Source organism: Nycticebus coucang, chromosome 1 (assembly GCF_027406575.1).
Source record: "Nycticebus coucang isolate mNycCou1 chromosome 1, mNycCou1.pri, whole genome shotgun sequence".
Taxonomy (NCBI): domain Eukaryota; kingdom Metazoa; phylum Chordata; class Mammalia; order Primates; family Lorisidae; genus Nycticebus; species Nycticebus coucang.
Genome location: NC_069780.1, coordinates 166,713,124 through 166,738,851, shown reverse-complemented (window position 1 = coordinate 166,738,851; position 25,728 = coordinate 166,713,124). Strand labels below are relative to the sequence as shown.

The window sequence follows — 25,728 nt, the reverse complement described above, 5'->3', positions numbered from 1 at the left end:
CACTCTGGACTCTGAATGCATATTTTTTGAACCTATGAGCTGTTTTCCAACAGCCTTCCCTCATGTCAGAAAAATGACAACTGAGTAACTGAACTATTAAAGAACCACTGTGTGGGAACAAGGACTGTGACAGCAGGCTGCCAATGTATGTCTATCATGTGGGTGCTGAGACTACCATGGCCACCCTTGAGAGGACTTGACGTCATCTTTTTGGATACTCCATAGGACTTCACTCTGATCAAAGAACAACTTCACTCTGCCTATGGCACAAGACAGACTTTCCACGCACCCTGTCATCCACAGACCAGGGCAGCCCCTGAACGATGTAACAGCAGCCTCACACAGCCACTGATGGCCTGCTAGTGGAGTACATCCCCGTCTGACTAGGGCAGTGTGGACACTGCACACTGGTTTCCAGTGCTGGGGAAACGCGGCAATACAGGCATGCTGAGAACACTGAGCGTGGAGGGTGTGGAACCTGATTAGGCTGCACCTGCAAACTCCCAGTGTCAGTACCTTCGGCCACTCTTTTTTCCCTTTTCTCATTACAGTGCACTTCCTGGAGAAAGGAGGGCTGGGAAGTAGACCTCCATAGTACCCCAGATAGAACCCCCTAAATCTAATCTGGAAGTAAAGCTTCCCTACCTGCTTCCTCTCTATGAGTTCCCGCAGGGGTAAGGGATGTGACCGAGGAATACCAAGATGCTAATGTCCCTCTATTGGCACTATCTTCCCATTCAAGTGGGTCACATTTTCAGACATGCCCTGTGTTTATAGGATGTTTCCCTGTTTTCTAGACTAGAAGGAGGAGGCTAAAAGGTCTGGGTCAAGCAACAAGGGCAATTGTGCCCCCAGAAGCAGCAGCCCCTGGACTGGGTGCTACCCCATCAGCATCACTCTTCAACATCCAATGGACAGGGAACATGGGAGACTCAAGGGAGAAAGGGTACTGGGGCACTCACCTGAGAGTCTGCTTTCTCCACAGGACATGGCAGCAGGGGCCTGGAGGCATAACTCCTTCTTTAAATTCCCCCAAGCAGGGGCCACCACATGTACCCTGATGAGATGTTGGATCTGCCACCCCAGACCTTGTTATCTCATGAACCACAGTGGCCCTCTTATCCTGCTAGTAAATTTTACCAGCATTCTTAACACCAAAGTATACACCTGCAGAACCCAAGCCTTAGCTTACCAAGTGAGGATCCAGCACTAGCCTCATGAAAGGAAGCCAGAGTGCCCTGTGTTAACTGGCTCAAGGTGGCAAAATGTCATGACCATTACCAACAAAACCTCAGTGGGCTGGTACTTTAACACACTACTTTCCTTTGATTACATGGATGGGAAGTATCCCAGTGGCAATGACATAAAAGGATTGTCAGCCCTCTAATGCTAGCCCTCTCTGTAGGGGCTTAATGACCAGTATTGTATAGGGGGGAGCTGAGCTTGTGCAACTATAACTTAGCTGGTGAATGGCAAGACCCCCATATCCTTGATCAGGCCGCTGAAAAACAAAGTGGAGAAAGCAGTGCAGTATACACACCTGAGGGCTCCCTCTTTCTCTATAGGCATCCTGGGAGTGACCTAAAAACCAGGTGTGCAATGTGGGATCCTGTGTGTTGGTGAGGTAGAAAGCAGGCAGATGGTGGGATCCTGCACACTGGGCTACAGGAGGTCCCCCTGGATAGCACTCCTGGGAATGAGATGCACCACTGGGCCAGCAACCTAAAGCTGCTCATCAGGCTTTCTAGAAACAAAGAGGAGATGTAATTCATTCTAGCCTTGTGCCTTTATGAGACCTTTCATACCATTTAGGAGAGTCGGTGCTCATAGAATAATGATGATAAATCTGTCCCTAATCATGGCAAATATTGCATCCTCTACTGTCACCGTCATGGTAGACCAGCAGACATCCTTCAGTGCTCTTGGGAAGACTGCCCCAGGAAGGCCTGACCATCTGCTGGTGAGAGCAGTCCTGGTGAAATGTATTCTAGCAATGGCTCCCAGTTCTCAGGAATCACTGTAGAATGTGCTAGCTATGTAGGCGACATGGTGATCCAGAGAGAAAATGACTGGAATCTCCCAGGTTGTGCTCCAGTCCTGCCAGAACAAAATGTCATCTAATGCTTAATCCAGTGAGTCACGTTACCCCAGGATCTAAACTCAGCGAGGTGGGAGGGGAGTTGATTCCCCAGGTCCCTCAGTTCTCTCAGTTGTGAAGTGGGGAACAGGAGGATGAGATTCCAACCATCCTTGGCAGCCTGTGAGACTTGGGCTGCCAACTGGAATGAATGAGAAGCATCTAAAGTCTCTTGCTGACTACGGCACCTGACTTGTGTGCACTTAGCCAGTGCACTTAGCCAGGTTCATGTGTGAACCTGCTTCCCACATACTATTTCTCCAGACCCACTGGTTCAACACACAGGCTGGTAAGAGGAGTTCGGGAGACAGCTCTGTTATAATCTGTATTTATTGTTCTTTTCTCCTCTCATTAATCTTTATAGTGCATATGTTACCTAATTACATGCAGATTGTGGGGCTGCAGAAGGGGAAAATCTCTGTGACATGCTCCATGTCTCCCATCCTGATGCCTACCTTAGTAGTTTCTAAACCTCAAAGCCAAAGGGGAGGAGAGTTAGCGAATGGTGGGGTAGGCTTAATAAAGGAGCAGTATGCGTGAATGCTCAGGTGAATTCTAGCTCCCATTAGTAACTGTGAAGTCCCCATTCTCCTGTGCACATGGGGACATTTCAATGTGGACATATACCTCCTACTCAGTAGTGCAAAACCTTTCACACTGAGGACTTCAGAACCATACTGACTAAAAAGATCATCCATGTAGAGGTGACATTTCTACACAACACTAAAAAGAGTGGTTTTCACCTTTCTTATGCCACTTAATGCTAAGTGTCCACTGGTCTGTGACAACACGTAGCCCTCTGCGTTGACCTTGGCCTCACGTTTCCTTCAGCTTCCTGGCCCCACGCAGCCACCTGCACGCCACGACCAGCAGCTTCCCACAAAGCCACACGGTGCCCAGAGCGAGCCCCAGCAGGAACCCCAGCACGTCCAGCAGGTGCCGCTCATGCCAGGGCTGCTGGAAGGCGCGCGGCTTGAGGTGCGCAGCGCCCCCTGTCTGCAGGATGTGGTCGACCCAGCCCACCAGCCGCTGGGCGGGGCTCAGGGGGTGGGAGCCCCTGATGACGCTGGCTGCCACCGCTGCGGACTTGTACCTGTTGACGGAGACAGAGGGGCACGTTACCCATGTGATGTCCCCAGACTGAGACTCTGTGATCCTTTCCTATTTGATGCTCTGAAGACTGCGTGTCAAGGACAATTTGTTGGTCTGCCTCTGCAATAGTCTAGCTGGGCCCCCTTGAAAACTTCAACAGTGTACCCACTTGCCAAAATCCATGCTTATTGCTAAAAGTGCCAAACTATGTAAAAGTGACTCAGTTGGCAAAGACTAGTCCCTACTCCAGGGAAGCTTACAGAAAATTACATGATATAATTATTATAAGTACCTGTGGACATACAGCACCTACCTTTATGCCAGTTTCTAGACTGGGGAAAATATGTCACTCTGTGCCGGGTCAGGACAAGGCCTGCACTTTCCAGCACCATTAAAGGATCATGTTACCCATGGCTAACTTCCTAAGCTGCTGTCTTTGAACCACAAGCCTAGTACTATCTAGTGTTTGATTGAATTCTTTGCTGTCACTATCTTAAAGATCTTTATAACAAGAAATCCTACACTTTCATTTTACGCCAGGTCCCACAAATTATGAAGCCAGACAAGATGGTGCACAATGTCTGGAGACAATCACAGCAAAGAATGGCTCCTTCCTGGAGGACAGTAGATGAATCATGGCCTTTTGGGTCTGAGACTTTCAAAAATCCGGTGAACACTATGAACCTCTTCTTCAGTAAATGAACATCCACAACACACGAAATTGCAAATATATACAATTATTCTAGAGATACTGACACCTGCAACTTACTATCTGTTCTAGGATTAAGAACCATGAGACATGTGGGGTTTTTTTTCAGTCATTCAACTGAAAGTGCTTGAGTTGCTCCTAAGGTAAGCTTTGAGGATTATGTCCTTGAATTTCAATTAGTTATTTAGTCCTCCTTAGTTATAAGAAAGAGAACGTATATTTGTCTCTTCACATGAGGTCATTCATTGTTCTGGATAAGTAGTTAATTTCCAGGACGTCACTGATCATTTTCTATGCTCACTTGACCAAAACCCAGTAGCCACTCACTTTATGGCAGGCTCTGTGCCAGGCACTGGGAACACAGTGGAAAACAAGAGACACACACTGGTGTAGTCGGGAAGATCAATATTCTCCTCTCTCTGGTGTAGGGGGACAGATAATAAAACATAAGCAAATGGGGTAGCTACAGACCCTAAGAAGTGTTAAGAAAGAAAAGATATAGTTGGGCTAGGAGGAAGAAGAGCCCACCTAGGACAGTCTGAGATGAACTCTCCCAACACCAGAGTTGGAGATGAGATGGGAGGTCATGAAGGAGGCCTCTGTGAAGACCAGGAAAGGAGTGTTAGCCCCCCCAAAAAACACCAAAGGGGAGAAAGACTGGAGCATTTGGAGAACAGAAGGACAACATCCTGCCTCAGTGGGAATTCCCCTGGGAGAACCCCAAATATGAGAGCTCTCAAAGAGCCCCTGTTTGTGTGGTTTACGTTCTCTAAACCAAAGATATAGAAAATTATTCTCAGCATCTAACTAAAATTGCTCTAATGTTGCTGGCAGAGGACACAGGTCAGCAGTTGGCATTGTTGGCATCACACACATGCTATCTCATGTCCTGGAAAATACAGTTTTCATTGAAAACAGACCCTAACAATGTCATTAGTGCTTATGTTTTCACCCAGCCTAAGGGAGCAAACCCCAGGGAGCGGCATACCTCTTGTCTTCTATGATTTGTTTCATCTTCAGAGCCAATGTCTCTGCCTTGAGCTCCTTTAACTTAATAGAGACACCAATCTTTTTGGCTTCTACTCGAACCATATTTTCAGGCTGGTCTCCAAAGACAGGGATGCCCACCAAGGGCACACCATGCTGGATGGCCTCCATGATGCTGTTCTGCCCGCCATGGGTGACAAACAGACGGATGCGGGGGTGAGCTGTTGCAAAGAAGAAAAGAGTGAAATTCAGATTGAAAAGTTTCAGAACACCAGGCAGAGCAGAGAGAGTGGAAGAAAATGTCATGGGGATCCAGGGTGTATTGGGACCATTTTTAGAATGACATATCTTGGGGCACATCCAGGGAAGCAGTTCTCAGATGCAGGATTCCAAGTCTTGCCCTTGTATAAAGGATTCGCAAAAGCCAGGTAAGTCTGGGGACCCAGGGAATTCTATTGAGAAGAGGGGAGTGCAAGCTGAATATCCCTCTCCCTCTCTTCTCTCATGTCTTTCTCTCTCCACGCTTCTTTTGCCCTCTGTCTCTACCTACCCAGTCTGTCTGTCTTGAGCTCTTTGTTATCCACTAACAATGTCCTTTGCTTTAACTCCTGATTCATTCATTGACATTACAACTCATCACTCATAAAATGGTAGACTAAATTATGTCAGAAGCCCGTTGAAAGCAGAGACTGGACTCAACACCGCAATTTGTCCATGTAATGTCCTTCCATCCAGCAGTGTTTGGAGCTAACTAAAATGATCATTATCATAAAGAGTACATCTAAACCTGCAATGTGGATCAAATTCTCCTTGCCTCCTCTTGGAAATGAGAATCATCGGCTCCTCTTCAGAATTAAAGAAATACGGGTGGCGCCTGTAGCTCAAGCGGCTAAAGTGCCAGCCACATACACCAGAGCTGATGGGTTCAAATCCGGCCTGGGCCTGCCAAACAATGACAACTGCAACCAAAAAATAGCTGGGCACTGTGGTGGGCACCTATAGTCCCAGCTACTCGGGAGGCTGAGGCAAGAGGATCGCTTAAGCCCAGGAGTTGGAGGTTGCTGTGAGCTGTGACACCATGGCACTCTACCCAGGGTGATAGCTTGAGGCTCTGTCTCAAAAAAAAAAGAATTAAAGAAATACATTTGCAGAAGATGGACAAGGAATCTGTTTCTTAAATGTTCAGGTGATCTTGAGACATATCTTGGTGATGGGCCTCTGCTCTGCTCAGTGCTGAGCGGAGAGGTGTCTCTGACAAGCAGCACTGAGAGCACAGGTAACTTACAGGGAGAGAAGGAACTCTCTGGACCAGACAATTGAGGTTGCTAAGGTTGGCACTAGGGTATGTTGGCACATCCTAAACTAATCATTGGCATCAGTGTTGTGAAGCTTGAAGCTGCTTAGATCCAGAGGATGCGTCTATGTGTGGGTGTGTGTTTGGTCACATGTGGTTGAATTGCTGCTCACAAGCCATTAAAAAGAGTGGCAGTATCCCCTTCCCCCCATGTGTAGTCTCAGAGTTTATAGGTTGTCTTGCCTTTTTGGTGACCTAGTCCAAGACTAAATGCACTGTGGTTAAGGGGACTTGACAGGAACATCACCTCTGCCTGCAAACATCAGGCCGGGAGTAGAGAAGAAGGCAAGGTGGCTGTCTTAGCTTCTGCCATTAGAAGCACACTCTGATTCACCACACTTCTGGCTGATGACGCCTTCCTGCCTGCTGCAGCCTTACCTGAACCTATAGGCAGCTCCTTCTCAGGCTGGGATGAATGCCCAGCTACAGGTCAGGGTCCTGATGACCCCAGAGACAGGACAATGGAAAGAGAGGAGCAGGCCTGGACAGCCCTTACCCAGGAGGTCACTCTGAGGAAGCCACTCCATGAGTTTCACATTTGCAGCCATGTTGACATCTTTGGGCCAATGGGAATGCTTACACCTCCATATCACCCCTTGGGGGAGGTGGGCAAAGGCACTGTTCATCTCCTTGAGGACTTCCTTGAAGCTATCGATGTTCACCATGGAGCCCATAGTCACAAGCACAAAACCAGAGTCCCCAAACTTGGCAATGAAGTTCTCCAAGTACTAAAGAGGGATAACAAAGCAAAAACACAACAGAACTCCTTATGAAAGCCTCAGCTACCGCAAAATGAAACTCACACTGTTCCTTATTCACTGACATAAACTCTCATCAGTGTCTCTCACCAGTGCCTTAACCTCACAGTCCTGAAACAACCATCATGGCCTCTGGGATAGCTCAGCACCCCCTGCACCATCCACCCATGTCCATTGCATGGGTGAGAACATCTCTCTTCTTTCGAACCCTGACCCCAGCTTCAGGGCTATTCTGTTCCTCCTCCCACTATATTTCCAGGGGTGTTGGGGACATTGTACAGAATTGGGCACTTGGGAATTTCTCAAAGCCAAACCAGAGGTGATGGTGTCTGGAAGAGCAGCAGTGTAGGGTCAGAGCCCAGCATGGGGAGTGGGTTTCTGGAGGCTGGAATAGAAGGTGGGAGAAAATCACTGTTGCCAGCAGAGTAAGGAGTAAGGCTCCTCCTTACCCCACAAATCAATCAGCGCTTGTGCATCCCATGTTCTAGCCACTGACCTTGCCACATATTTCATCCTCCACCTCAGTGCTTCACCCCTCTGACTGCAAATGATAACCACATGGGAAGGCTTGTACAAAGCAGCAATGCCCAGATGCGAAGACAAACCTGAGCAGGGTGTGTCTCCCAGGCCCCTGGCAGTTCTTAAGGAAGGTGGTCTCTACTGTCCGCACTGTGGCTTTAACATATTTTGTCAATTCTTGCTTCCAAATGTTTCTTCAACCCTGATTCTCTCTGCACATCTGCAGCTCCCCAAGCTCCCACTCTAGTAGGAGTCCAGCCTCTAGTGGATTCTGCCCAGCACACCACTGTCTGATTGACCATTGTAAAAGAGCACTTTAAAACAGTCTTGTCACCCTTTCTCTAACTACAAAATCAACCTTAACCCACTATATAAAAATTGGAAAATGCAGAGAAGAAAATTTTTCTTTAGAAAAAGCAAGTGTTGTCTCACAAAGATTCCAGCCCTCTCCTGCCTTTATCATCCTCAAAATTCCTTCCCTTTGCTCTGTGGCCCAGGCCTGCCCCACCCTCCCGACAGCAAAAGCCTCTGCTAAATTCCCAGGGCTTCACTTGAGCAATAGTCCGGTCAGGCCACAGCTGCCCAGGGGTCCCAGACTCAGGGCCATCTGACTTCCACCTCCTCACTAGGCTCTGCTATCCCTGCCTGGTGGGGAGGAGACATCCCTCCCAGCTCCTCTCCTTAACTCCTGCCACCAACACAAAGATGATCTCTCCCCTGATCACTCCCCAGGTCTTCCTGCTTACTCAATGTGAGGTGGTGCAGGAGAGAAGCCACTTTGATGCCTTTAAGTCCCAGGGCAAGTCCAGGTCCTCAGGGCCTCTCAATTGCATGGTGCTGGAAAGATCACTTACATCACCTGATTCCTTGTCTCCTTTATAAAAATGGAGAGGATAACACCTACGGGGGTAGGATGTTATACATGATAACTTCTGCATAGTGACAACCCAGCTGTTATAGGCAACGAGCAACTAACTAGCTTTAGCTCTCCTCCTTTCTAGAACCTTCTAAAGCAATGGCTCTGAGTCTAAGCTGCATAATAATCACCAACACAATGTTCACAAATAACAGTGTCTTGTGTCCACCCCAGACAAATCAGGTCAGGAGGTCTAGGTGGAGATAAGCGCCTCACTCTCTGGCAGGAGATACTGGGCTGACACGTGCTGTTCTAGCTGTCCCTCAGCCCCATGTGCTCCCACGCGCTGACGAGTAAGCATTGTGATAACACAACCCTCATAGTGTTGTCAGTCAGTAACTCATCTCCTGAAATATTAATGTACTGAGCGTCAACAGCATATTTACTCTGCACATGGTTACATAAAATGCAAATGAAAATAGTAGCTTTCATAAAGTGCTTATTGCACGGAGGCCAGGAATACACTGAGGCAGGGGAGGAGCCATGGGTGGAGCCCTCAATCCCAGGCCCCTGCAAGGCCACACACAGCACTTCCACAGCCCTGGGGGGAGAACGTCCTTACACAGCAGGCCCTAGTGCCTCCCTGCCCAGCCCTGGCCCTGTCTCAGCACCCCCCTGGCAGGGGGCAGCCACCAACCACGTGCTAAAAGCCCCAGCCTGAATTCTAAATTGAGAGCTAAGGGTTTACTTACTTGTGGTACTGGTTTAGTAGGTTTGGCCATTAAACCTCCAACATAGACAGTGTTGGGAAGTAGGGGCCTGGCAAAATCAAAGGCAAAGTCAGAGTTAACGAACCACAGCTCTGCTTTCAGTAGAAGATGAGACAAAACCGGCCTTGAGCCTTCTGGGAAGTGCTCTTTGATGGTGCTGTCAAACATAGACTGAACTTGCCATTGTCGCCTAGAGAAAGTGAAGAAAGTCACAAAGTTCTTCACTCGTCCCCAGAAGTCCATGTGGTCAGTTAACAAGGAACCGTACACAGGAACATAGGACAAGGGGCTTGGTAGCCCGAAGTCCAAAACAGCAAATGACGTGGTGAGAATGGACACAAATGGCTTCCTAAGCTTCTCAGTGATCAGGAAAGGACAGTAGTCAAAACTTTCAATTATCACCAGTTCGAAGTTCTCATTCTTTAAGGAATCCATGATATCCCTTCTGCTTAGCAAATGACTGCACTGAAACCCCAGTTGTTCCTTCACCTTCAATAAGTTTTCAAATATCCCTCTGTAAGAAAGAAAATGCATGATGAATATTCATAGAAAGTATTAAATTCACATTGTATAAAAGAATTCTGAGATACAGAGGAAACACTCCAGGCAAGCAAAAACATATCTAGCAGAGCCCACATATTCAACCAGGTTCCCCCCAATACCCTCGTCCATGGCCATTCTGGTTCAAATGTTTCTGCTCCCTCGAGTATAACCGTCTCCCCTCTGCCTCACCCAGATCCAAATCCCATCCCATCATCAAAACCAATTCAAGTGCTTGCTTCGGCAGCACATATACTAAAATTGGAACAATACAGAGAAGATTAGCATGGCCCCTGCGCAAGGATGACACGCAAATTCGTGAAGCGTTCCATATTTAAAAAAAAAAAAAAGTTCAAATCCTTTCTGCTCTGGATATCGTCTCTGACAACAGTAGATGTCAGCGTTCTGGGTCTCCTTGATAAATTTCACAGTGCTCTGTTTAACCCTCCTTATTATAAACTGACTGTTTATGTGATGATCTTGCTTACTCATCTAAACCTGTAGGAAACTTGATGATAGAGTTTATCAATTTTGATGACATATGGGTTTTTTAAATGATTGTGTGTTTGTGTATGAGACATTGCCTTACCCAGGTAACACTGATCATACACGTATTAGCGCCAAAAATCTTAGCTAAAAATGAGAATTTTAACTTTCTATATCTACAAGTTAGCAGAAAAAGCCAAAACTAAAAACAACCTTGTTTTGAAACACATTATTAGTCTTCCCACCTCAATGCACATTAGAGTATTCAGAGAAGAAAACACAAAAACCTTTGTGACAATTAAGACTTGTCTATGCTGTTACTCCAGGAACCTTTCTTCCTGCAGTGCTTTTCCATCATTCCATGCAAAGAATATGATCCTGTTTTACAGCATGCTAAGGAAATAGATGAGGATGCCCAAGCCAGTCATAGATGTTAGGGCTCTAGATATCAGGGGCCTGCTGGCTGCTTAAAAGACAGAGAAAACCAAGGCCTTGGTACACCTGTAACCTGTACATCACTGCACCACTACCTTTCAGTTTCAGAATTCCCTGAAGCTCTGAATTTATTACATATAAGCAGATATTTGCCTACCCTTTAAGACCAGCTTCAAGTCAAACAGTGAAAGTCATTGGCTAAAATCATCCTCTGTTGTATATTTTTAAGCATTTGTATAACCGAGGAATGATTGCCAAATATTTGGGATAATTTCAGTAAAGTGAAACCATCTTTGGAATAGATTTTGTTGATTATATTTAAAAATAAGCTAGTAAATTTTCAAATGTTAAGAATTTATTATTTCTTACACCAGTCCTAAGAAATATTAAACTGGGGGAGAAGAGACAAGACATACCCTTAAAATGTATAACTCACTATGTAAAATGATATAGGTTGTGTCAAATGGGTGGGTTAGATCAGATCTATAGAGGAGGATATGTGGTTTCCCAAACTGAGTGAGGAAGAAGGCTTTGTGGAAAAGTTTAGATTTGAGAATCATCTTGTAGAATGTGCAAAGAAAGAAGAGAGGTCGAGCCACTATAATTAACCAAGGTAGGCATGGATTTCCCCCTTCCTCTTTTATTTTCCCAAGATTAAAACATTATTTGTTCCTTTTCATTCTAGATGAAGCAAAACTAGTCAGTTTCATATCTTATTTTGTACCAGGCTGGTTGCTTTATAAATCAAAAGGGTCTGATGGCCAAACTTTCAATTTCTGCAAAAGCAATATTCATAAGTCTTCCCTTTACTTTTAAGTATGTTTGAAGAGAAGGGAGGAAAATAAGAGGGAAAAAGTGGCTCCAATTTTCTCATCAACACTGAGAAGCTGAGGGACATATCCTTTCTCCAAGTTGGGGAAATTACAGACAAAGTTTGTAGGTGAGGTGTTGGAAAGATGTCCCAGAAAGACAATCTTTCTTTCTTTTTTTTTTTTTTTTTTTTGTGTGTGTGTGTGGTTTTTGGCCGAGGCTGGGTTTGAACCTACCACCTCCAGCATGTGGGACTGGCGCCCTATCCCTTTGAGCCACAGGTGCTTCCCAGAAAGAGAATCTTTCACTTTGTACAGAAATACATTCATGCTCATAGCATAAGAAGGAAAGTACAGAGGCAGAAAGAATTCCAGTGACTGTACCAAATCCACCCACCTATCAGTCATCTAGCCACCTTTCCATACATCCATCTACACATCCATCGGTCTATCCATCTGTCCCTTTATCTTACCCTCATTCCAAATTTCCATGCATCCATCCATTCATTTGTATTATTAAAATGATGAGTCTGTGTATCAAAGAATAAAAAAACTACCTGCCATTGAAAGCTTCTTCTATAAAGAAATTGAAACTCTTATTAAATTCTCTTTGATGATCTTCAGGTGGAAGCCAACTGATAACTTGGTATGATTTTTCCTCCTCTTTAAAATCTAAGAGAAGAGCAATGGGTTAAAAAAAAGTAACTATGCCCACAACATGGTAACATTAGCAAAACAATATCAAAATTTGTTTATTCCAATGATTTTATATTCATTCGAATGTTTGCTCTCAGGTGTTTTTATCTTTTGCTGCTTTCTTATTCATTCAGTCTTATACATTGTTAACATTTATTGAGATCCCTACAATGATTGATGATTTTTTTTTTTTTTTCAGTTTAAAGTGACAGCAGGTTCCATTTAAAGATATAGCTATTTGCCTCTGTTACTACTGGTAAGATAACACAGGCAAATTTAGTGAAAGATGATCTGTCAAAGTTGCACACATAGAAAATAGCAGAGTTTATATTTGTAATTCAATACAGTAGAGGTCTGTTGATCCCAGAGCCTCTGTTCTTTCTGTTTTAGAAAAATATATATATATATTTATTATTAAAATGATACACTCAAATAATTTTTAATTCAGTACAAAAGTACTAATAGGCTTAATTAAAATAGTAGTCCCCTACACACATAATTACCAGCTTGGCCCCTTCCCCATTATCTGGTGTAATAAAAGTCTGACTTCATTTTGGATCTTTGACTCTTGACAGGCTTCAAGCCCTATTCCCTTCCCCACTCTGGGCTTTGTCTGGGCAAACTAGTAAGAAAATCTACACACTCTCTCTCTTAGCTGTGGTAGGAGTGTCAAACCACGCAAGTCAGGCCAGCAGCAGGGACACTCAGCCCATCCCAACTCCTTCTCATAATAAATACTTAAGCCAGTCATCCTTCCCTGCTCTAAAGCCATTTTTCAGACTTACTTGGAGGCTTGTCCTACTTTTCTGAAAAAGCCCCATTCTGTGAGTAATAAACCTTTCATGTCTTCTTAATTCATGTGTGCTTTCAGGAGATGACATCCAAACTAAATGTTATACAGGAGTTGGAGGCAGATTAAGAGATTAAGACACGGTCACATTTTAAGGCCCCCATGCCCAATATCATGGAAGTTATACACGGAGCAACTAGCAAATACTTATCAGTCATTGCTTTGGCTATTTTGTTCTCTCTTGTGCCTATTTCATCAGGCTTTCCATGGTTTGTCTTCACCTAGGAGGGAGTACAACACACCTGCAACTGGCCGCCCATGGCATACTTCAACAACCCTATGGCCCTGCCTGTGCCAGCAAGATCATGGCATGGAGCTCTCTCCAGGAGTACAGACATGACCTTACACTGAGAACGTCCTTCTCTATGGAGATTCATTTAACACACTTATTCAAGACACAAAACCATTCACAGAAGGCTCAAAAGAGGAAAAGCCATTGCCCCACACAAAGAATAAGACTTAGAATCTCAGTTAAGTCCCAAGAATTTGATCAGTTAGAGGCCTCTCCATCCCTGGCACTATCTTAGAAACAACCATTGAGCCTGCCGTCCTCCACAGTGTTGCAAGCCCAACATCTTTTAGGCCTCTTCACATTCTAAAGATAACATATTTCTCATTTATAAATTTTGCTTAAGTCTATTCGTGCCTATTATTTGAAAATCAGCCCATTTGGAATATGGACTCCTATAATAAAAGGCTCTAAAATCCACACAGATTGTAATAAAATCGACTCTTCTCTTGGTACCACTAGAGACAACTCCACATAGAGGCTTCCCCAACCTTCTCTCATGCCTCCTCTAGAGTCCTCATGATGACTTACCATGGCTGCATTAGTTCCCTATTGCTGCCGTAACAAACTGTTACAAACTTCGTGGCTTCACAACACAAATGTATTTATTATCTGGAGTTCAGAAGCCCAAAATGAGTCTCATTAGAATAAAATCATGTGTGGATAGGGCTGAAGGCTCTAAGGAGAAATCCAGTTTCTTGTCTTTTTCATCTGCTAAAGGCTGTCTGCATCCCTAGCTCACGGCTCCATTCCAAAGGGCAATCATCTCACTCTAGTTTTTTCTTTCATCATTACGTCTTTTATGATTCTCTTATCCTCTTCTTTTGTTATTTTTTCGATTTTTTTAGAATTTCAGGTTATATGAGGTTACATACAATTAGATTACATTGTTTGCATTTGCAAGAGTTCAACTTGCAGTTGTGTCCTTCACCCAGGGAGTGTGATACATACCTGCACATTGTTCTCACTGGGAAGAAACCCACTGACCTCTGTCCCCGTCCCCTACTCTTGAATTTAATTGAGTTTTTCTCTCATGTGAACATGTTATTAATTATAAGTTTCAAGTTTGTACTGAAAATTACAAGTTTCAAGTTTGTACTGAGTACATATGATACTTGTTTTTCCATTCTTGTGATATTTTACTTAGGAGAGTGCTACAAATCCATCCAAGTTGTAACAAAAGATACAAAATCTCCATATTTTTATGACAGAATAGTATTCCACGGTACACACATGCCATAGTTTATTAATCCATTCATGTGTTGAAGGGCATTTGAGTTGTTTCCACATCTTTGCAACTGATTAGGCTGCTATAAACATTCAAGTGCCTACGTCTCTATGATAAAATGATCTTTGGGGCAGATACCTACTAATGGGGTTGCAGGATCAAAGGGGAGGTGTACTTACAGTTCTTTGAGGGCTCTCCATACTTCTTTCCATAAAGGTTGTACTAGTTTGCCATCCCACAAACAGTGCCCTTCTCTCTGTACCCACACCAGCATCTGTTGGTTTGGGACCTTGTGGTGTGGGCCATTCTCATTTGGGTTAGGTGCTATCTTAAAGTGGTTTGATTTGCATTTCTCTAATAATTAGAAATGATGGGCATTTTTTCATGAGTTTGTTGGTCATTTGTCCTCATGTGAAAAGATTCTGTTAATGTCTCTTGTTCAGACTTTAATGGGTTTGTTTTCTCCTTCTTTGTTGATTTGCATGAGTTCTTTGTAGATTCTGGTCATTAACTCTTTGTCAGATTTGTAGCATGCAAATATCTTCTCCCATTTTGAATGTTGTTGTTTTGCTTTGTTGATTGCTTTCTTACCTTCTTAGCTGTGCAGTAACTTTTTAACTTGATTGATACAGGGTCTTCCTCTGTTGCCATAGGCTGGAATTCGGTGACATTGTTGCAGCTCACTGCAACCTTAAATTCTTGGGCTCAAGCTGCCTTCCAGATACACACCACCATGCCCAGATAATTTTTTCTATTTTTTTGTAGGGACAAGGTCTTCCTTTTTTGCTCAAGCTGGTCTTGAACTCCTGGCATCAAGCTATCTTCCCATCTTGGCCTCTCAAAGTGCTGGATTACAGGTATGAGACAACATTCCCAGCTAACTCTTCTTTTATAAAAACTCCTGTTATTACATTGTACATATCTGGATAATCCAGGATAATCTTCCCATCTCAAAAATCCTTATATTACTCACATCTGCAATGTTTCTTTGAATACCTAAGAATGCATATTCATAGGGTCCAGAGATTAGGAAATGGATATTCTTTTTCAATTAGCAATAATCGCGCCTCGGATAAACCTCATTGGCTACGATACTGCCACTGCGCAAAGCTAGGAAATGGATATTCTTGAAGGGGAATTATGTGCCTACCACAGACGGGTTGCTAATCCCAAACATTCATGTACATCCACATGGAATTAAAATACATTCATCTCATCCCAACATCCCCCAAAAGATCAAAGAATTAAATCATCAACTCAAAGTGAAAAAAAGAAATCTCATCTAAATCTCATCAGCTGAAGTCTCAAATCATGTCATCCACATAATTTAAATCACATATAGGTTAGTGTCCAGGGGCAAAATTGCTCTTCATCTGTGGATCTATAAAACTAGGAAATTAGCTATCTTCTCCCCAAACCAAAGGTGGAACAGGTACAGGATACTAGTTATAGAAATTATCATTTAAATAAGAACAAAACAGAAGAATAAAAATGAGTCAAGAGAAATTTTCACACCCACTGGGAAAAGACTGGGAATAATCCTCTGCTCTACAGCTCAGCTCTATACACTTGAAGCTCTGCCCTATGGGGTCACTGCTTTACCCTCAGAGTTATTTTCTTTTCCATGAAGGGTAGCATGTGTTTGCAGCTGAGGAGGGATCACCCGTCTTCTTCTTACGGAATTTTGGAAGTCCAACAGGTTTCTTTCTGGTCATTCTCTCTTTCTGTTTTTTTCCATCCAAATTTGCACTGGTTTTGCTGGCAAAAAAAAATCTCATGTATGTGGCAGATTTCCTGTGTATGTTATAAAATTTCACTTCACTAGATAGAGGGTACACAGAATTCATCTAGATAATTTTATCCCTATTTTTAACTTCTACCACTATGGTAAAGGGATCCATGAGTCCAACACCTAATGGCAGGACAGATTTCTGGGTGGCCTTGGACTGACCCTGCTTCTTTCTCACCTTTCTAACATAAAGTTTTCAAAAATAACTAAACTATGCTAAGAATATGGCATCTTGAGATAGAGAGGGACTGATTCACATTCTGGTCCCCAATAGGAGCAAGTTTTCCTTCCGCGCATTAGTCCAGTGTGTCATGTTTCCCCAGAGTATAAAACCCGGCTGGGCTGCTTCTCATGGGCCTTCGTCTACAAGGCAAGTGGAGGATGCACATCTGAGCCTCCATTTGGCCCAGGCAGCTTTCTGAGCCTTGAAGGATCAGCTGACAATGAATTCTAGGCTTCTGTTGCCCCTTGCTGGCCATCTATGAATACTAAATCCACCTCACATAACTTGTACAAGTGTGTTCTGTCTTACTAAACTTAAACAAATTGCTAACCAGTACACAGTGAACCTGATTCACACTAACACATGGGTGGGGAATCTGCAGCCTAATGCTACATGTGGCCTTCTAGTTCCTTCTAGGCCTTTTGATTTAATCAACATTTTGTCAAACAAATTCTTTTATTTTTATTAATACATTTTTGTCTGTCTTCTATATTTTTATTTTTTAAATGAATGTATTTAAAATACCAAAGACCAAGATAAGCCTCTTAGATGGACTGGCACAATTAGAACATTACGAAGCCATAACTCCTGACATCTGCTGTGGCACTCAGGATTTAGTTGTAACTTATGCTGGCACCACTGCCATAGGAGGATGGTTGATGAAAGTTTATGGGAAGTGAGTACACCAGTCTGTTATCAGCTTTTGACAATAGTCCATTGTGTTTCTGTTTGAAGTGAAATGTGTGAATAGTTCATTGTCTGACAATATTTTTCAATTGGGTCTGCTTGACAGCCTGTTATATTAAAGAAGACCAAGAAAACACTGAAGACGAAAAACTTTTTTTCTTTGGAGACTGAGTCTCCTTTGTCACTCTGGGTAGAGTGCCATGGCGTTACAGCTCACAGCAACCTCCAACTCTTGGGTTTAAGTGATTCTCTTGTCTCAGCCTCCCAAGTAGCTGGGACCACAGACACCCACCACAACGCCCAGCTATTTTTTTTTTTTTTTCGTGGCAATTCTTATTGCTGTTTTAGCTGGCCAGGGCTGGGTTCAAACTCACCACTCTCAGTATATGGGGCCAACATCCTACCCACTGAGCAACATGCACCATCCAGAAAAAAACATTTTTTTCATGAGAACTGGAAATTGCATTATCTTGTTTCTAAAGATAAGATGATTTGATTGCTTTTTGACACAGCAATATCAACATTAAAAAAATTCAATACTCATCAGCCTTATTACACGCATAAGAACCACAAATATTTTAAATTAGCAAGAGAGGTGCAGAACATAGCATTGCAGAAATTAAAAGATTAAAAGTAAAAGCAAAGACAATTATTTCAAGCAGCAATAAGACCTGGAAATAATGCTACTGACACAAATTATAAAGTAGCTCGGATACTCAGGAAAAAAGGACCATTCACTGTTGTAGAAATCATGGAAGAATGCATTGCCCAAGTTGTAGAATGCTTAGGCCCCAACAATGTTTCAAAGCACAAACAACTGCCTCTTTCAGGGAGAACCATAGCTTATTAGCAGAATGAATTAGCCTTCAACTTTAACAGAATAACTTCATGTAATACTTCAAAAGGGAAACAAACATGATTTAATTGCTTTGAATAAATCAACAGATACAACTGGCCTGGTGCAGCTCTTATACTTCATTCAAGTCAGAAGATTTTCTTTGCTACAAAGAATTGCTTGCTTTGTAATATACATTTTTTGAAAAACAGAATAATTTTTGAAAATTATTCCATCTATATTTAACTTTTTTTGATTAACATAAGGATACATACAATTAGGTTACATTGTGTGTGTTTGTTAGGAAAAGTTGAGTTGTATTTGAGTCCTTCACCCAAGAGGTGTGCTGTATGCCCATTGTACCCATTAAGTGAAAGCTTGCTGAGCTCTTTCCTCCCTCTTCTCCTCTCCCCTTCTTGAATTTAATTGTGTTGTTTCTCTCATGTGATTCTGTAGTTGTCCATCTACTAGTTTCAAATTAGTATAAAGTACACAGGATGCTTGTTTTTCTATTCTTGAGATATTTTACTAAGGAGAAAAAGTTCCTTAACTCCATCCAGATAAATGCAAAAGATACAAAGTCTCCATCTTTTTATGATTGAATAGTATTCCACATGGTACAGATGCTACAGTCTATTACTCCAAAAGGTATATTACTAAGTATGCCATAGTTATCCTCCAGGGATTGGGGCACTGCCTTTATTTAAGGTCCTTACAACATCTAGCAGGAATCTCTCTTGGCACTTTGACTTAAGCAGAATAGGGCAGCACCTATCCTAATGTTATTATACATAGCTGGGGGTCATTGAGGATAATTTTATATTAGGCATATACAACAGTATGCTTTCTGTATGTATTACATACACTGTGTCTATGCATAAAGTATGTATAAATATGCATAAAATATAGAGTAATTTAAAAAAATAATTACATGCTTTGGCATTCTTGTGAATAAATAGGGAATAGCTATTATCCCTGTGTATTTCAGAATACATGTCATGAAGTTGTACTGACTTTGATACATTTAGTGAGTATACATACAAACAGTGCACCTTCCATGACAGGAAAACATGAAGGGTTTATTGCACAGATTAAAAAAGCATTAACAGATCCAGATGCTCTTATTTCTTTTCATTGTGCCTTGCATCAGCAAAATCTCTGTGCTAACGCTACTCCTTTATGTGACACTTTGCAACACTGTAAGTATGATTAACTGTATTCATTCAAATGCAACATGGCATCATCGGATTTGTATCATGCTAAAGTTGAACCATAAGATATTCAGTGTGGATTAGCCATATCGTTCTGAACTGTGTTGCTATCACAGGAAAAAATCTTGGCCAAAATTTTATCTCTGTGAGAACAAATAGTTAAATTTTATGAAGAACAGAGTCAGCAATGTGAATATTGAAAGAAGATTTCTTTAGGAATGAAACATTTCTGTGTGCTCTCATGTCAAATCAAAATGACTTTGGTAATTCTTTCTAAGATAAAACTAGGCCGCTACATTATGTGTGTCCAAAAATCCAAGCAATTTTAAAAATCTATCTTTTCTCAAAACACTTCTTCTTCAAAAGAAAATGTCAGATGAACATTTTCTCTAGTTAGGAAAGATCACTGATGAGCAGGATGATATAAGTGAAGAAGAAAACACAGATGTTATAAACCTATTAATTAGAGAATACAATGAAAGGTTCACTGACTTTAAGAACTGTGATATCACTCAGCATTTCCACCTCACCTAGTTGATATCAAAAAAGCACCAAAAGAAATAGATGGAATTGATTGAGCTGTCAGTAGACAGAATTGATTGAGCTGTCGGTACATCCCTGGAGGTAGACACTCTTTGATGCTAAGAAGGATGCAATTCAAATATAGAAAAATGCAGTAGAATATTCACACCTTCAGCAACATTCCTAAAAAATGCTTTCTTGCTTCTCAACCTCTTAGTTCTATGAATCTATAATCTCCTTCCTAACCCAAATCAAGATGCTCTTGAGGTCACAAATGACTGATACCCATCTAGAGGATCAACTGAAACTGTGGGCCTCCATGCTACAGCCAGCTATTCAAATGCTTTCCAACAAAAAATAGACACAACAAAGTCATGAAAAAAATTGTTAATTTTACTATTAACAAATCATTTTCATTTTCAAAATTAAGTATTGCTAATTATTAATCATTAGTATTGGATTTTTACTATATAATGGGCATTTTTAAAAAGTATACCTAATTGAAGTTTCTTGAATATGGCCTTATTTGATTACAGCTAAATTAATGAGGCCTTCCAACAAGAAAAGGTTCCCCATTCTTGCACTAAGCTCTTCAGTGAGCCTCTGTGTGACTCAATACTCTCACCTTTGAATCCTTCAGAGACAATAGCAAAAGGTTGTCCAGACACACAACTGGCTCTCTTTACAACAGAAAAGGATACACAGGTTTTCTGACATTGAAAGCTCTACTTTTAGAACCTTTATAATCCTAGTAGGCTAAGAAGTTCCCAAAACATAAAGTTTCATTTTGCCAAATAGTTCTTTCCTCAATTTCCTAAAGGCAGAATACAAATGTCTACATACAATAACTAAGAAAATGCCATGAAAGCTACGTTGAACAGTTTGATGAGAATATTTCAGATTGTATATGAAACCAGCATATTGTACCCCTTGGTTGCACTAATGTACATAGCTATGACCTAACAATAAAAAAAAAAATTTATCTCTTTCCTCTCACATTTTACTATGCACAGAAAGAAGACTTCAGCATGTATATTTTCACCCAAGGGTGTTTATGATTTATATAGTTTCTAAGACAATATAAGTTTTCTCTATCAAATTCCTTTCTTCCTTCTGAGTCATCTCTGGCAGACTTCTTAGCATCCACATTTCCAGTAACAGTCTCTTCAAGGCAGCCTAGGCTTGCTCTATGTGCTCCTCAAATTCTTAGAGGCACCACCAATCACCCACATGTGATTCCCCATCTTGGCTGAAACAGTGAAACATGTGAGTTTTAGACACTCTTGCTTCTTCAGTACCTTTACTGTTATTTTTGAAAGTTGTAAATAAATAAACAGTATTGGAGAGCATACCCAAACTAGGAGTTAATAAATGATTCCAATACTTCATACACTGAACAGGGCATCTGTTAGGAATAATAACATAATCGTATGTTTTCCTTCTTTGCAAACATTTACTGAAGCTCTATTGATGAAGTGAAGAATGTCACTGCTTCAAAGCTTCAGTGACATCTGTGATGAGGGACTATTGAAAGAAACCCTGGACCTCGAAACCTATAATAACACAGAAGAAATTCCATGAATTCCTTTAATTTTTTATTGATTTAGGGATGTGTGTATTTGTTAAAGGGTAGAAAGTCTGTTGCTTTCAGTGATTTCTCAGAGTTGATTGGAACTGCCACAATTGTTTTCATCTAAAATTTTTATCTAACTTAAATTTTTTATTTAATTTTATTTTAATTCTTAAATGTAAGGTATAATTATATTAAAAATCAATATACTCCCACTGTTTAATCAGCTCTCTCATCAGCAGGTGCAAAGGGATGTAAATAATGGTCAGTGAAGAATAGGAATTCTAACCTAAGAGATGATTAAAATGATTTTATGCAGGGATTCAAAAAAATATTTGTATACCAAAGCTCACAGAAAGCCAAATGATGGAAACAACCCAAATGTCTATCCATGGATGAACAGATAAACAAAAAGTGTTATATCTGTTGTGTAAATCTCAAGGGGGTTTCAGTCTAGAGCCAATGGCTAAAATGGTAGGTTATATGTTATGTACATTTTACCACATCAAAACTATATAAAAATTAAATGGAAAAAAACATTTTCCAAAGAAAATTGGTTTTAAAAGTCTAAAAAATAAAGCCTGAGATCATCTTCAAAATGTTCTAATATCTCAGAGTTTTGTTCCTCAAAAATGCTTGCTTTTGGATTTTCTAAAATTAAAGCCTTTCCAACACTTCAATATTGAGCAATCCAGAGTTTCAAGTCCTAAACCCACACAAGTATGTCATTACCTGTCATGTGACCTCGAGCAAATTTTTAAGTTCTCCTTGCTTCTGTTTTCTCAACAGAGAAGAGTTGACATGATTTATGAGCTTCATTTTAGCTAAAATTCTTTGGATTCCAGGACTCACTTAAGAATTTCTGACATCACTATGTACATACTGATGGGCAGCCATTTATTTTTCAAAAATACAAGATCACCCCAATGACAGAATCTTATTGTAGCTGCATGATATAAGGGGCTCCCTGAGAAATCTTCCTGAAATTTCAGATATCACAAAAAGAGAAAAGAGCAATGTCATATATAAAAAGAGAAGTCATACTTATATATAAGAAAGAAGTGTTAAATAAATATGGCCTAATATTTCATTCTATGTATGAGGGCTTTCTGGAAAGTATCCAGCCATGTATGATGAAAAATTGAGATGAAAAATCCATACATGGCTGGATACTTTCTGTACAGCCCTTATATGCGTAAGCCACCTTATAAAGTAGCATTTATTAAAATAATGTATAATAATGTGTGGAGGGTTGCCTGGGGTGGAATAGAAGTCAAGTTAGAGAGAAAAGTATAGGAGTGCGGGGTGTGGAGTCCTGGTAGACAGGGTTTAAGAAGCTTGCCAGTCGTTCACCTGCATACATATACAAACACCCTTTTCATTCTTTTGATCAAATTATATTTTTAAAAACATTTTGCTAAGCTTTCCTTTGCAAAAGGCATTTTGCTCCTTGCCTAGAGTAGTAGTATGCAAGCATGAGTGAGAAAAAATACCTGACATCAAAGAATTTCCTCTTTGGTTAAGCATGGTGACATTGTGACCATGATCTTGCAGAATCTGAGACACCCGGTCCATCAGCAGATAATGGCTTCCACCTAGGAACAATGCACAACTTCAAGTCTGTAACACTGAGAACACAGTGTCTGAAGTACGTAGGGTGATGAGTCGAGGAGAGAAAGGATAGGGAAGAGGAAGTTTACAGTGAGTACAAGATGACATTCGTTGGTCTCTCCACCTCTCTCTGGGTAACTCCCAATCCCTTCAGCCAGATCATGGTACCCAAACCCTTAACCTGTGACAATCCTCCGTCAGAGATTGCCACTGGTGAGTCATAGCCTCCGTGTCAGCTTGATGAGCTTCCCAATCCAAAGGTGTGCACTGCATTTTTACTGAGCTCTTATAAAGAGAGCCTGTATGAAAGAAATAACTGCATCAGTGGAAACATAGGCATGGTGTTGTGCTTATCAGTGTGAAGGGCTCCTAACAGGCCATCAGTCAGAGCTATTTCTGAGATCCTTCTTTTTCAAAATGCATGCTGCCATAGGAGATTGAAATACCAGAGTAAAAAGACGAGTCTAAAACATGACCTTTGGAACAGAGGGATTTAAAGCCACCCCTTGGAGCCAAAATCTTGAAGATTCAAAGATATTTGGAAGTAAGCTTCTGCAATTAGGACCTAAATAGTGCTCAACATGTAATTAAGGCATAGGAGGAGAGCACATGGGTTGGAAATGTTGGGTGGGTCTAGGAAATACATGGTGGGTCTAGGAGAGCCAGGTAGCGTTATGGGGCAAAGGTGGGATTATAACACCTCAGAAACTGGATCCTAGTTTTACAAGAGACTAAGGATTCACTGATTCTAGGGAAAATCCCACCACCCTAAAGAAAGAGAAACTTGATGCTTCAAAAGAGATCCAATTCCCATGACACCACTGTCTTCTTAGCCCATGGTCCAGCACAGAGCCTTTCCTTGAATCTAAGGTCTCAGCACCAGGGAAAGGCAGATCAAAAGAGAAGTTAATGGCTAATACCAAATCGGGGCTGGGGTTGGAAGTAGAGGAGAGTTAGTTAGATAAGCAATAGACAGCTCTGGTCATGACCCAGCTTCTCATACACAGACTTTTATATACTAAAGCAACAAGGGACTTATAAAGTCCATACTCCCTGCCTACTTTGCTCACATTTTAATCCATGTCTGGACAGGGAGCCAGGAAGAAAAGATCCCTACAGAAACAGCCATACATGGTGGGTCTAGGAGAGCCAGGTGGCATTATGGGGCAAAGGTGGGATTATAACACCTCAGAAACTGGACCAGCTCCCTCTGGAGTCTGAGGAAGGGGGATAGTTTACACTCAAGAAGTATGGAAACTTTAGCTTCATTGCTACTAACAATCAGAAAGAAAAAAATTGGTTTCAAATGGACTTGCACAGTTTCTCAAACAGTGATTTTAAAAACCACCACCAAAGAGAACTTCAGAGCAGAAGCTGTGGTGAGGATGGGGTTGAGGAAAGAGACCCTGAGTTAAAGTCCTCCTGTGCCATCAGGGAGGCCTGGTGTAGTCCTGCAAAAGGCACCCCACACCCCACTGCCCTGACCCTCACTCAGGAAATCAAAGTAGGGACCGAAATAGATGATCTAATGCTGGTTCCTTTTCTTTCTATAATCCCCTTATCTGGGGGACCTAGAAGTGATCTAATAAAGCCCATTACAGGTTGAAATGAAGCCCTGGGGAGGCTTATCCTGCGACGGCCCATTTACTCACATGCAGTCAGGGGTGTCCAACCTGTGGCCCACAGGCCAATTCAGATTACTTGAGAACTATTTTGCTTATCTGTGATGTCAGATCAGAAAACTATGCACAGACCTTTTCTTTTGCTCATCAGCTTTCATTAGCGTTTGTGTATTTACTGTGTGGCCCAAGACAATTGTTATTCTTCCAATGTGCAGCAGAAAAGAAAAAAGGTTGAACACCACTGACGTTTCTTTCTAATCCTTTATTTCCTTTGAAACAAAAGTCAAGGAAATAAAAATGAGCTGACAAACTGCAGAATACACTGTCCCATGAGTCCTCCAAAAACTTTCAGCAGCACAAATGAAAGAGGGTCCACAACATCTGAATGACCTGGGTCCTCCTTCTCCCCCATGTGGTTTTCCTCTGCATGAAAACATTCCATTGCCCTGTTGTGAAATGCCTTCTCTGCCCTACCTTTACTCCTGAAGGAGACTCAGATACAATGCTGTCCCGGGAGTGAGTTTCCCTGGCCTTGAAGAATCTGAAAACACTTGCCACAGTTTTTGCTGAAAGCTACTGGGCACCCCCACCCCTGGAATTTAGGGTCAGCCTCTGAACGCCCCATCGGGTGCTGCAGAAGGCAGCCAGCGGCTCTGGCTCTGGGATGACTCTCAAACCTCTGGCACCAGCCCTGGGCAATGGGAATCGCATCCTACATAGAAAGAGAGAGGGAAAGAGTTTGTGTTTTCTGCAAATGACCTCATCCCCCCACCCCCATAGTAGAGGCCCTTCTCTGCCCCACGACCATGTCAGCTTCTCTTTCCTCCAGCCCGGAACACAAGTCCAGGCTGGAAAACGACATGGAGAACTCTCAGCCTGAGCCCTGGGGGCAAGGATAACTGTGCATATGCCGTGCCTGTCTGGGTGTCACGGCCAAGAACTCACCCATTGTAGACACTGTCAGGATCTTGGCAGCCTCTGAGAGCAGGATCGCAGGGTAAAAGAAGCCCACTAGAAGCAGCGCCCGCTGCCCAGCCATGCTATCTCTTGCAGAAGCCATGGAGCCCAGCCTGGGCTGTGCACCCTGTGCCCAGCTAACAAACTCTGTGAGCTGGGGAAGAGGGAAGAGACTGCTGTCTTCTG

General features: G+C 42.2%; 1 protein-coding gene, 1 non-coding gene and 1 pseudogene across 2 annotated transcripts; 1 reads left to right on the top strand and 2 right to left on the bottom strand.

The window, feature by feature from the left end:
* Positions 1–2,953: 2,953 nt before the first annotated feature.
* Positions 2,954–25,728, bottom strand: UGT3A2 (UDP glycosyltransferase family 3 member A2). The gene is made up of 7 exons (XM_053596457.1): positions 25,531–25,728; positions 22,846–22,947; positions 12,010–12,124; positions 9,165–9,696; positions 6,776–7,007; positions 4,927–5,146; positions 2,954–3,230 (listed from the first exon to the last, which is right to left on the bottom strand). The coding sequence occupies exons 1-7, from the start codon at positions 25,643–25,645 to the stop codon at positions 2,954–2,956; spliced, it is 1,593 nt and encodes a 530-aa protein (XP_053452432.1). The 5' UTR covers positions 25,646–25,728.
* Positions 9,954–10,060, top strand: LOC128592058 (U6 spliceosomal RNA). Its single transcript, XR_008381755.1, has one exon. It is a non-coding gene; the product is annotated as a U6 spliceosomal RNA (small nuclear RNA).
* On the bottom strand, positions 15,520–15,627 carry LOC128591868 (uncharacterized; annotated as a pseudogene).